Raw genomic sequence first — 11,954 nt, 5'->3', positions numbered from 1 at the left:
ATAAAACATATTAGAAACATTCCACAATGCTCTAGGATTTTCTAGGATTTCTTCTAAAGAATCAACATCAGTATCCTCTTGACTTTTAAGGCGCACAAGGAAATCTTTACATGGGCCGTGCAAGCAAACGATCTTATCACCATCACACCCGAAAGAATCATGCAGTTAACCTTTGGGAATCAACTGGTATTATCCAGTGCAGAACTTGTTCATGGGCTCCGACAAAGGTTGAAAAGTGCGGGGGGGGGGGCAAGGGAAAATTTAACACCCATAACAAAAGATTTTGAAAAAAACTCTATTGTTTTGCAAAAAAAGTGGGCCTCTCGCCCCCACCCTTCGTCGGAGGCCCTGTTGTTGAAATTCTAGGAGGCTTGCTTTCAAAAATCTGCAACATGATGTGTAGAGAAAATAACGGTACTTTGGTTGGGCAGGCAAGCGAGCGAAACCTTCAAATGAAGCAACCCTTCATCCTGGAGTCAAGAGAGCATGCGTAATAGTAATTTCGTTCAATCGGCATGCTCTTGACGACTCCAGGAAGGAGGGCTGCCTCACACATTAAAAAACTTTTTCTTGCTTGTCTCCCCATCAAGAGCCATTGCAATTTGAAATTCTATTGTCCGCTCAAAGCATTGTCATGCTTCTGTGCCTTGTTAGGTAAGACGAGAAAATTCATCGATATTTAACGTTTGGTTCTCAGCTAATATTGTTTCTAGAGAAGTTCTCACATCATACGAATGCGCAAGAAGAATCAGTCAACTAAAAGACTCCGGTTGATATGGATGCATTTAACAATTAATTTATTAACGACAAATCAAGTCCATGAAAAGTGTGTTGGTTCAAATTAAGTGTTCACTCAAAATCTCAAAAGAAGTAACAAGTCAACGAGAAGCAAGCAGATTCATACTGATGTTTGTAACCAAACAGGTATGTTTTAATCATATATTTATGGTTTACGTTCTATTCTGCAAATCAAACATTTATGCAAGGGTACTAGCGTGCGTATGTTGACAAATTCGTGCCAAGGGAAGAAGGAAAGAGTCGTTTTAATGGCAATGCAACCATGTTGATATTGATTCAATACTTATGTAGTGAAAAGGGGGAAAGGGGAAAGGGGCCTAACCTGTCCCCTTTTCAAAAGCATGACCCTCGGCAGATTCTAATTGAGAAACGTGCAAGAAATAATTTGCAATTAAATGATATTTGATTTTTATGCATCTTAAAAGGCATTAACCTATTCAAGAAGTATCAGGGGTATAGCTGTGCATTATTTTGAAAGATATTCTACACATGTGCTTTTTAAATGTTTCTGTAAGTATTTACAATAATTTTGTTTTAGTTAGGTCAGCAAATGGTGGCTTTTTTAAGTGGAATCAAAATTCAGTTCGTTGAGAGTTATCATTGAAATCGCTTGAAAGCGAATTCTTTTGCTCCCACTTGGGTTCTTTCATTTTGTAATCTTCTCGATGCAATTTCCCAAGAGAAAGAGGTATGTCATAAGCCATTGCCAGCTTTGAGAGGTGATCGTCATTTATGCCGTGTAACCTTCTCTCCGGGGGCTTCATCTCCTCGTCTACGCTATATGATCTTTGCCTTTCCCTGCCTCCTGGGACTGGCAATTCGTCAATGTCCATTTCGCTTGGATACCGATCCAATATTCGCTCAATTGCGAACACGGGGTCTCCTTGACACGACTCTAGCACTCTTTTCAATGCCTGCATCGATTGTTTAGGAAAGAGTCTTGCTAGCATCTCCAATGGATTCTTTTTATTCACTTTGATTGCGCTTGATTCCATTGACCTGAGAACGCGAGACGCCTGTTCTTGTGATTTTTCATGACGAGGCTCCAATTCAAAAGGAGGGCTGCACCAAGGTCTCATACTACAAAGCCTGTCATGGCAACAGGATTTCGGTCCTAGTCCACTTGAGCATGACTGAAAGTATGAGGGACGTGGTGGGTACATCTCGTTGCTCATTGGATAGCCTAAAGAATAAGGATTGACATATCAATGTCACAAGTATACACTGGATTAAGGCATTCAAAAAGTTATAAATATTCCTAATAACCTTTCTTCTTAAAATTTTCATGAAGTTCATTTCTTGATTTATTTCCATAAACCAAGGGACTATCGTTGCCTATGTAGCTATACAATGTTAAATGTAAAAAAGTTTAACAAATTTCTGCAAACTAAATCTGCAATAGTACACAAAATGCAACTGAAAATTTTCTCTCTTCTTTTGCAAATTTATAGAGAAAACCTGTAAACCTATTTGGTATGGTCTCTCCTCACATAAAGACTTTTTGCGTTGACCGTGAATTGAATAGCGATTTATTGGAATTATGTGCAGTTCGAACCCCCTTTTGTTGTTTGGTAAATAGAGCTTTTGTTGTTGTTTATTCAAATCGGAGCGTGGAGGCGCACCCTGGAGGACTGCAAAACATGTTGTTTGCTTCGTGTTGTTTTCGCTTAATTTCTTTGGGTATTTGCGATAGGCTGGATGTGATATTTTCGAAATATCATGAAGGACATTAATGGACAATATTTCGAAAACCTGTTTACTACCAATTTACTTACTCTTATACCTACGCAAATGAAAGAGTTTGGAGTACATGAGTTATTTCTTTCGAGTTGTCCTACTGTCACGACATGTACGTTTACTGAGGGAACGAGCTCCCTCACTATTCAATAAAGCCATTAAACTGACTTCTATTGACCAATATTCGCCAACAAATAGAGGTTTTCAGTACATTTAGCTACAATGGTATTGTTTTAATGTATCAATTAAATTTGTATAGATTGATTACCTCTGGATGGAGCTGGGGCTCCTACTGGTGGCTGAAATGCAGACTCCAAATGACGTGGTAAAAACCTGTTTATCCGGTAGTAGTAACCTCCATCTGGTGTGTTGTTAGAAGGGTAAATGGGCATTCCTGTAGCAAATAATGACATTGGTCTTACTGGATCACAGAATAATGCTTTGCTCAGAAATCTGTCACATGTATTGCAACTCAGCTCGGAAACCTAAGAAAATTTTCTACTAAATACCTGGATTCAAATAACTCTTTGAGGTCCACCAAAAGAGGGGAGATAAGGGAGGCAGATTGCTTCAGGCCCCGGTCTGAGAGGTACCCAAAAAGTTGCATAAAAGTTCTAAATGGTAAAAGCAACAATAATAATCACAGATATAATGACATCATCACTGGCCCTATCGTTTTTTGCCCCAGGCCCCAGAAAAGCTGTCGGCAGGCCTGAGTCTTTCCTATCAAAGTTCTGAATATTACAATCTTCTTACTTCAAGGAAGAATTTCCTTTCCTGTTAATGAAATAATGGTGAAGGAAGGCTTGTTGCTTGCTTTTTAGTTAGTTTAATATGAGGAAATTCTCCAACTCTTAATGACATGCCTCCTTTTATTCCAAGACTCAACAATACTTTACTGACGATTCAAGGATTTTAGAATTACCTGCAGGCATTTCTCGACCATGTTGCATTGTGCTATGGGTATTTTCAGCTATGGGCCCTGACGGTTTTGGGCATCCTGGACTTGATCGTGGATTTGGAGAGACAGCTCCTTCATTACCTATAGGAATAAAAAATGAACTTAAACTATGGTGATAGTCTTAAAACGGGTGGTTTAGAAGCTATTACTCTTCCAGTCTTAGAGATACATATAGTGTGACGTCATAAAAACTACTCTTAAAATCTTTTACTTTGACCACACAACCCAAGAAAACCACGAAATACCATTAAATATGTTGAATTTGTTCATAAGTGGGTAAGATATGGCCTACGAAAATGTTGAAGCCTGCTAACCAATTACAATTACTTTGGCTTGGTTTATAAAGTTTCAGCTAGATTACAGTGACTTGAAAAGAAAAGCCTATGCTATATGGCCATGTCTCAGGGAAACTCTTACACATTAGGCTTTGTGATCGAAATTCAAAAACACTGAAAATATCATTTTTGTGACGTCATCACCTGAGAATTCTATTGGCCCTTCTGCTGCTTTTCTCTACGTTTCAAACCATGTAAAATGGCCCTATTCTATCAAAATGTGTCTCTAAACCCCAGTAGAATAGCAGTTAAAAGAGAAAGAAAGCACTTTGCTATTGAAGTCATATAATGGCAGTGCTAAGTAACTGGCATTTTACTAAATCTACATTCCTGCGTTAGAAAAGTTTTTCAACGAATAATTGTAAATGTGTAAGGCTATTTGTAGCGTGTAAGGACCTAAATGAAGAATGCCAAAAAATTTAAAGAATCTGGAATACTAAAGTTTTCAGTGCATCAATGTGATCAAGCATATAGAATCGCTTATTTCATGTTTCGAAAACTACAGCGCAGCTGATTTGGTCACCGCAATTAGTTTTTAATAGATGTGTCTCTTTAAGGGAATTTATTAAAATTTGATAAGCAGTATGGCGATTTTATATTGAGAAGTCATCTTGCTTTAAATTTTAATCTTTTTTAATGAATGGAATATTTTTATGAATAAATTACAAACTTCAGGCTTTTTGGGTTTGCGATTCAAATAACTTGTTGCTTAAGTGAAATATGCGTTGCAATTTTATTACTCAACAAACATTTTGGTATCCAAATCAAAAGTGAACATATTTTCTTCCAAAAGGTCTTCTTCTAGAGAGTGATCAAAATGTTTATTCGTTTTGTAGCTAGATGTTCATCAGTTGTTTAATGTTTTATTTTGTTAATATGTTAACAGATTAAATATTTATGGACTCAACGATAATATGTTGGAAACATTGTATCTTCTGTTAAAATGACAAAAATAAGCCAAACAATAATGTGTTTCCAGTAAGATTTTGTCAAGTAGTGTTTTACTACTTTGACTTGCTCGTGTAGCATATAATATGTCTTTAATTTAACGTCAATGACATTATCTCAGAAAAGCTCTTACACAAATTATCTCACATGATAACGTAACGATTTCAATATTTATTGCTAAATTTTGTTAATCTAAAGAGATCTGATCATTTATAGAGTGAAAGATGTTCAAATTCGACTTTATGAAAACTACAAAGGACTTGAGTAATGAGCGTAGTAGCAACGTATTGTCACAAATAGAACATTATAAGAAAATACAATATTTGATTTTCAATGAAATGGGATATTAAAAAAGACTAGTTACTACACCCCAAAATCCCGCACATCCCGCACATCCCGCGCACCTCTCACATCCCGCACATCCCTCACATCCCACAACTCTCGCCCATCCCGCACATCCCATCCATCCCGCACACCCCGCGCATCCTGCACCTCTCGCACATCCCTCACATGCTTACATCCCCAAAACTTTTTACTCAATCAAATCCCTCAATTTTTGCATGATTCTTAAAAAATCAAAACATGAATCCAGTTTTATGCATGATGTTATTATCTATTTGGAAACAATGACTGTTAATATAGAATTGTTTTGTCGCTCTTTCCCCCAAGTTTTCAAACATAAATTTATCATCAAATCTACAATAAAAGCACAAAAGCATATTAAATATTGTATCAGAATGGTGATGGCAAATTCTTAGCTTAACCTTAAAAAGTCCTAAAATAAAGCCTGGAAAAATTTTCAAACGAGGCCGTAAGCATTATTGGTGTATACGTAATACGATTGTGGGCACTTATACAAAATCATTGAAAGCAAGATATTTTTTGTATAAGTGGGTGTAATCATCTACATAAAAATTGCTCAGCTAGAAACCTGAACAGCAGATGAACATATGTCTATCTAGAAAACAGTTCAATTGATATGCAAACTAAAAGTTTAGTGTTTGATATCAATAAAAGGCAACATCTGTTTCCTATGAACAGAACGATTCTCATTTCACTTTTCAATTCATATAGTTAATGAGCCACCTATTGTGTGGTGATTTGGTGCTCAGCCTGGTGTCATCCCCTTAAATGCACGTTCGTAAATGAGAATACATAGTGTACATTGCATAGCTGAGATTGACATGATACCTTCAAACATCTATTAGAAACAGCATTTGTCTTATGTGTAAAACGTCAGTGACGGACTGGCTGACTAGCCTACAAATCACTTGCAAAAAGAACACAATTATGCTTTTAAAGCACTCCTTTTCAAAAACCTTTTAAAAGCTTATAAATAACTAGCCCCTACCCCTCTCCACCATACTTTCCTCTGGCTAATTGCTATATAATTGAAATCAAATTTGCTAGAATAGTTTATTTTTTTAGTGAAAAGAAGCAAGGGAAAATAATTAATTAATCTCCAAAATATAATAATGACTACTGTCTTGTTTTTGGTTGGTCGCTCGGAAATAGAAAAGAACCGAAAAACTCAACACCGATGTCTATTGAATGAACGCATTTGCAATGTTTCTCCAAAGATTAAATTCGTTAAAACCGCTGCATGGCCTATCTATTCTATTCGATTAGCTTTTTGTTCCGAATTGCTAGATGCATTTTGGAAATTTTCTCATACAGATCACCTTATGGCTGCTTGTTGTACGCATTTTCAAAGGCAATAATAACTTCATTTTCTCCTTGACATTGTTCGATGCGAAAATGAATCTTTAGCAGCAAAAATATCGTTTTAAGCGATAAACGAACTATCACAGATGGCTCGCAGACCTTGAAATTTGAAAGAACCCGCTGCTGAGAGGACTAAATGAGGTGAAATGAAAAGCTGGGTTATCCTTTCTTTGAATGAATTGAACATGTTTATTCACAGGTGCCTTGCTGTTTAATTTTGAACGACAATTTGAGGAGGAGATTCCGTGAACAATAGAAAATTGACATCAAAGTAAAGCTTAAAGACGAATTATGTGCCATTTAGGTCTAATAGGAGGCGAGAACAACGCCCATGTGATATCCAATTAAAAGACAGTTACAGATGGCATATGTAAAAGTCAAACCAAGCTAATACGAGGCTGTAGATAAATCAGAGCATGAATGTATTTTTGTGTAAGAAACAGAAATAATTTTTGATGTGAGCAGAAAAGCTGGAAAATTGTAATTTTCAAATATTTCCTATAGGTTTGAAAGAAAAAAAGTGCCAAAATTCAAAGTACTTATAAAAACGTACTATTTTTCTAACTACTGACACCATTAAATTTAGCTCTTGTATTTGCATTAGCAATAAAATTTATTATCAAAACCATTGCTAGGAGTTTCTCACATTCACACAGTTGATATGTTCAGAGGACAAAAAAAGAGTACGTTCATTTAAACGACTTTGTTGTTGATTAAAGCTAAGTGTGTAGTTGATATGAATTATACTGAATAGGTAAGTTCAAGAATGTGCTTATTCTAGCAGGAATGTTATGGCTATCTTCATCTGCAAGTAACAGATATCATATGGCCTAAATCAGATAATATCATGGCCACCCTTAATCCAATCCTGTAATCACATGTTCAACATTGCATTTATCAACAATTGAAAATCGAAATCTTCTTATGTTATCACATGAAATCATGACGATATCATTTAAGTATCCAACCACTTTTTAATGAGTAAATTAAACCACTTAGCAATGGATTCATGCAAATGAGTCTTGTTTTAGCAAGCAGATTCTTAATATTTTCAGGACATTGCCTGCTTCTTCGATAAAATAAACGGTGCATGCATTTTGTGTTCGATAATAACAGCTTATAACTATGATTTTGACAATAACAGTCCATCTTGCAAATTTTGATTCGTCGTTAACAGCTACAAATCCTAAATAAATAGATTACACATTTTATCAGTCGATACTTCTCATTGACATTTCTCCAATTGATTCTTATGAAGCAATCTGTATGATTGCCAATCAATGCATCACATATTCTCTTAGCGGCTCGACTTTCTAAACTGACACAATTTTGAAATCAAATTTTTTATCGCTTCTGTTAAATCTGAAAAAGATTCTTTTTTTTCATTCATCTTTTTGCTTTATATTTTCCATGTCTCGCATTGCAGAGGTCGTTTTAAGCTTTTAAAAATAATGACAAAGAATGTTAGTTAAAATTTTGACAATTTAGGAGAATTTAAGATTTTCTTTCGGTTAGATTTTCCTGCAATTCACACTCTAAAAACAGTTTTGTCAACTGATGATTGCCTCATTTTAAGCCTAACTTGCCAAAGCCATAGAGAAAATGATCTTTTGTAATGCCGTTTCAGCGAATTTTTAGCATTTTTTCTTTTGCTATGATGTTAAAATACTCAAGTAAGGATAAACCATTTGATACTAGTGTAGCAATACCTTATTTCTGTCAAAATGAGTTTTGGCTTTTAAACTATGCTTGAGAAATTCTATGTTATTGTTTTTTAGTTAGTTGCATTTTGTATTCTTTTATTGCAAGCCAGCTTTCTAAATACTTCTTTAATGGTAGAAGCTTTCATTAATAAATATTTTATCGCAAAATCCATTTGAATTTCAAACTGCTACTAAGAAAGAGTTTCTGTTAAGGCCCTTGTCGCATCTAACAGAACAATTTAATTTCCGACTTTCCGACTGATCTTTAACAGCGATTTACAAGTATCCGATGTACAATGTTTAAAAAGAATTTTCATGCTACATCTGATATTGCAAGTGTGTATTATTCAAAGCTAGACTAACTCCTCAAGCACATATCTCCTTCAGAAGATAGATACATAAATACACTTTCATTATTCATTCGGCATGCTTCTTCTATTAATTAGAGAAATTTTAGCGATTAGGTCACAAAATTTTTCAGCATTTCTTCCGATATGCTGTATCTGATCACGTTTCCTGTCAGTTACAGTTCAAATTGAAACTAGACATTGTATAGTAATTGATTATGAAATCAAATTTGTGGTTTTCTTAGTGTGCTTTTTGAATTAACTTTCATTTGTATTCATACTGCTTAAAAATAAGATACCTGATATGAAGTACTTGCAAAATTGTTATGAAGTTATCTCACTACAAAATATTTATAGTTTTTGCACGATCAGCTATCGGTGATCCATTTCTTTGGCTAGGCCAACACACAGGATCGATTGTATGCTTCCAGCCTTAACATTGTAATAGTTTTTCATTAATGATAAAAAAGTTTGCGTTTTTACTCTTGCAAACTATACTAGGCGACCTTTCCTTTTTTTAATTCATTTAGTGGACTTGTTTTCTCTGCATATAATTTTGTTTTGATTGATGCTGCAACGACAAATACGTGTATTAAACTGTGTCTATGACTCTATTCGACACAGCTATCATTCTATGTGATACTAAAACTACTTTGAAAGTAAAGAATTGAGTGCCGTCGCGATGAAAATTCAACATTATTGTGTCATCAACGTAGAATTTTAGGTCATAAGCAATATTACGCAGCAACCACTGTGAACAAGATGAAATTTGTAACTTTTCGTATAAAATTTGAGACTGTTTGACTGCGCTGGAATCGAATTTTTGTTGAACCTTTGTATTATGGGTGTTTATCAACCAAAAAACAATATCAAACTTGTGTAACAAAGGAACTCAGCCTGATGCAGCTAGAAAATTCAGGGTATTATTACTTTAGAATGTGGTCTTCAATGATTTGATCCAACAAAACTAAAGAGCCTTGTCAGTTTTAGGGAAGCATGAACACTTGTTGAAGCATTTATAATTGTTGATGTAGAATCATTTTTTTAAATCCCTTTAGTTTCAATTTCTACTGATAACTTTTTCTTGAAAATTCACGAGTTGGAAGAAATTATGTTTTAAATCGAACCAGTCGGTGTTTCATCTACTAGCAAATAGGGATTTCTAGAGAAACATTTCTGAATGCGCGGGGAAGACCAGCAATGAGATTGTGTCAAAGCGTGGCAAGAAGCTTTGCTATAAAGAAAGGTACTAATATATCACTTAAAATCCAGAGTATCCCATTGAACTGCCTCGTTTCTTCAAACTATGATTAAATATTTCATCTGTCGCTCTAAAGGCAATAACTTCGCTTTGCTACGTCTTCCCTCCGTGCCTTTTTCTCTAGCAGTTAACAACTTGCTTGAAGTTAACACGATACTATGAGCAAATTTTATAAATTACCCTAGGAAAACTCACCATCGTCTTCTTTCTCATCCAGACTTGGGGAATGTGAGGGAGACGTTCTTGTGACGGGGAAGATGTCTCCTCTTGGCAGTGGAGTAACTCTCTGCTTTGATTCATGCATCTGTTGTCTTCTTAATGCAACCTGTGCCGCTAACACCCTTTGCCTCTCGACAATAAGAAGACATTTAGCGCACATGCAATCTCTCCAACGGCAGAAGCCTTTGTGTCCCTTTAGATTTGACTCAAAGCCATGGTTTCTGCATCGAGCGCATTTTGGCGAGCGCTTCTTTTCACTGTTGCTTATTGCCGTCTCTTTGCTCTGTGCACTCATTCTGTCTCTGGCCTCAATTCCCTTTCTGCTGTTCTGCGACTTTATTTCTCCTGCAACTCCTTTCTAGGCGTTGCCTTCAAGGATACTGTCTGCCAAAGAACCTTCAGCTAACAAGTTTTCATCCACCAACAGCTACTTCTTTCTAGGTTTCCAAAAATTAGTTAAAAACCAAATAATGTCTCCAGTGCAAGAAGAATACTTCTTAATCTTTTCAGGATACAAAATTTATTATACTCTTTCCGCGATGATATCCAGTTAATTGAATTTTTCCTCGTTCTCTTTGCTTCTAATGTGACCCGGTCTTTTGAGAGATGTCCTTCAGATGCGCATATGACAGCCTGCGAGCATGTATCTATATGAGATATCCGCCCGGCAGATATTTAAGAAATCATTGCCAATCGATTGGCTTGTTCAAGTGTTTTATCTCGCAAATGTGGCTCCTTTTACAATACAATGAGATTTCGAGCTATTTAGAGCTCTTGTGTCAGATAGAACAATAGCGCCTGCGCGTTTTCAATACAAACCTGCGCTCAACTTTGAATGTGAATGATTTGAAATGCACCCGGAGGGGCCACCTGACTTTTAATTCTTACCTAATGAGCTTTGTTCATTTAGAGTCGATTCGCTAAGAAAAGATAGTGACCCCCTATCTGCCCAAGCAGGTGCTGGAGCTTCGCTGTAGATTTGTATTTTGCCAGTCTGTTAAATGAGCATCAACATTGACTTATTAAATGGTTATTGGGTTTAATTTGGGCACCTGAATCCTTAATAAATGTGTACTCAGCAACGAATAATCTTCTTTGATGGTTTGCTACCAAGATAACTTTATTGAGTTTAACTTGATTTTTTAATTCTCTATGTAAACTTGCATTATTTACGGTAGAGAAATGTGACTTCGGCCGGATCTTAGGCGTTTAAATTTCAATGGAAACCGGCCGTAAATTCTTTTATAATGAAAAAGAGCTTAGGCAAAATGGACATTGATTATGCGGTTGAAGTCTTTTGTTTTTTCCGTTAATGATTCTTAAAACATTTTCTAGGAATTTGATTTATATGTCATATAGTTTTGAAACAAGTGGTGTGAGTAAAAGAATTTCGAAGGCCTATCGTAGTGCAAGAATCTTGATAAATCAATTCTGAGGCATCGTCACATGATATTTTTTCATAACACATGTTTTTATGTGATTAGATGAAAAACAGAAGCTCCCTCAAATTTGGCGAACTAAGAATTACAACAGAGTATCAAATCATGTTGACCTCTTGAAAACTGAAGAATACGCTAAGGAAAGAAGACAGTATTATATTAACGACTGAATCCGATAGGTCAGCTATAAGGGTGATGACGTCACGAAATCGAATTTTGAAATCATCACTTCTAGCTAAATTACTTTGAATTTTGGCATTTTAACATAAAAAGACATTATAAGAAAACGCAAAATCGTAGAGTTTCTGTTTACATCTAGTCACAAAAAACGTGTTATCAAGGAAAAATTACAACCTTGCCACAGAATTTATTTATCAAGATGCTTGCACTAGGCTACGCCTTCGATACAATCAAATTCTAATAAAAATTCTTAAAGTATGTTTCTCATGACGTATTCCTTTTGGACTCTATGGGACTAAAC

At 35.6% G+C, this 11,954-nt stretch overlaps 1 protein-coding gene across 1 annotated transcript; it reads right to left on the bottom strand.

Annotated features, from left to right (window-relative positions):
* Positions 1-1,189: 1,189 nt before the first annotated feature.
* On the bottom strand, positions 1,190-11,670 carry LOC135694381 (doublesex- and mab-3-related transcription factor 3). Its single transcript, XM_065213089.2, has 4 exons — positions 10,011-11,670; positions 3,461-3,577; positions 2,804-2,929; positions 1,190-1,981 (listed from the first exon to the last, which is right to left on the bottom strand). Exons 1-4 carry the CDS (start codon positions 10,327-10,329, stop codon positions 1,371-1,373), a joined length of 1,173 nt encoding a protein of 390 aa, XP_065069161.2. The 5' UTR covers positions 10,330-11,670; the 3' UTR covers positions 1,190-1,370.
* Between the last annotated feature and the right edge of the window lie 284 nt (positions 11,671-11,954).

The sequence above is a fragment of the Rhopilema esculentum genome, chromosome 8 (genome assembly GCF_057945365.1).
Source record: "Rhopilema esculentum isolate cy_ngs chromosome 8, ASM5794536v1, whole genome shotgun sequence".
Lineage (NCBI taxonomy): Eukaryota > Metazoa > Cnidaria > Scyphozoa > Rhizostomeae > Rhizostomatidae > Rhopilema > Rhopilema esculentum.
The sequence above is the reverse complement of the archived record's forward strand: the minus strand, read 5'-3'. Positions and strand labels throughout refer to the sequence as shown.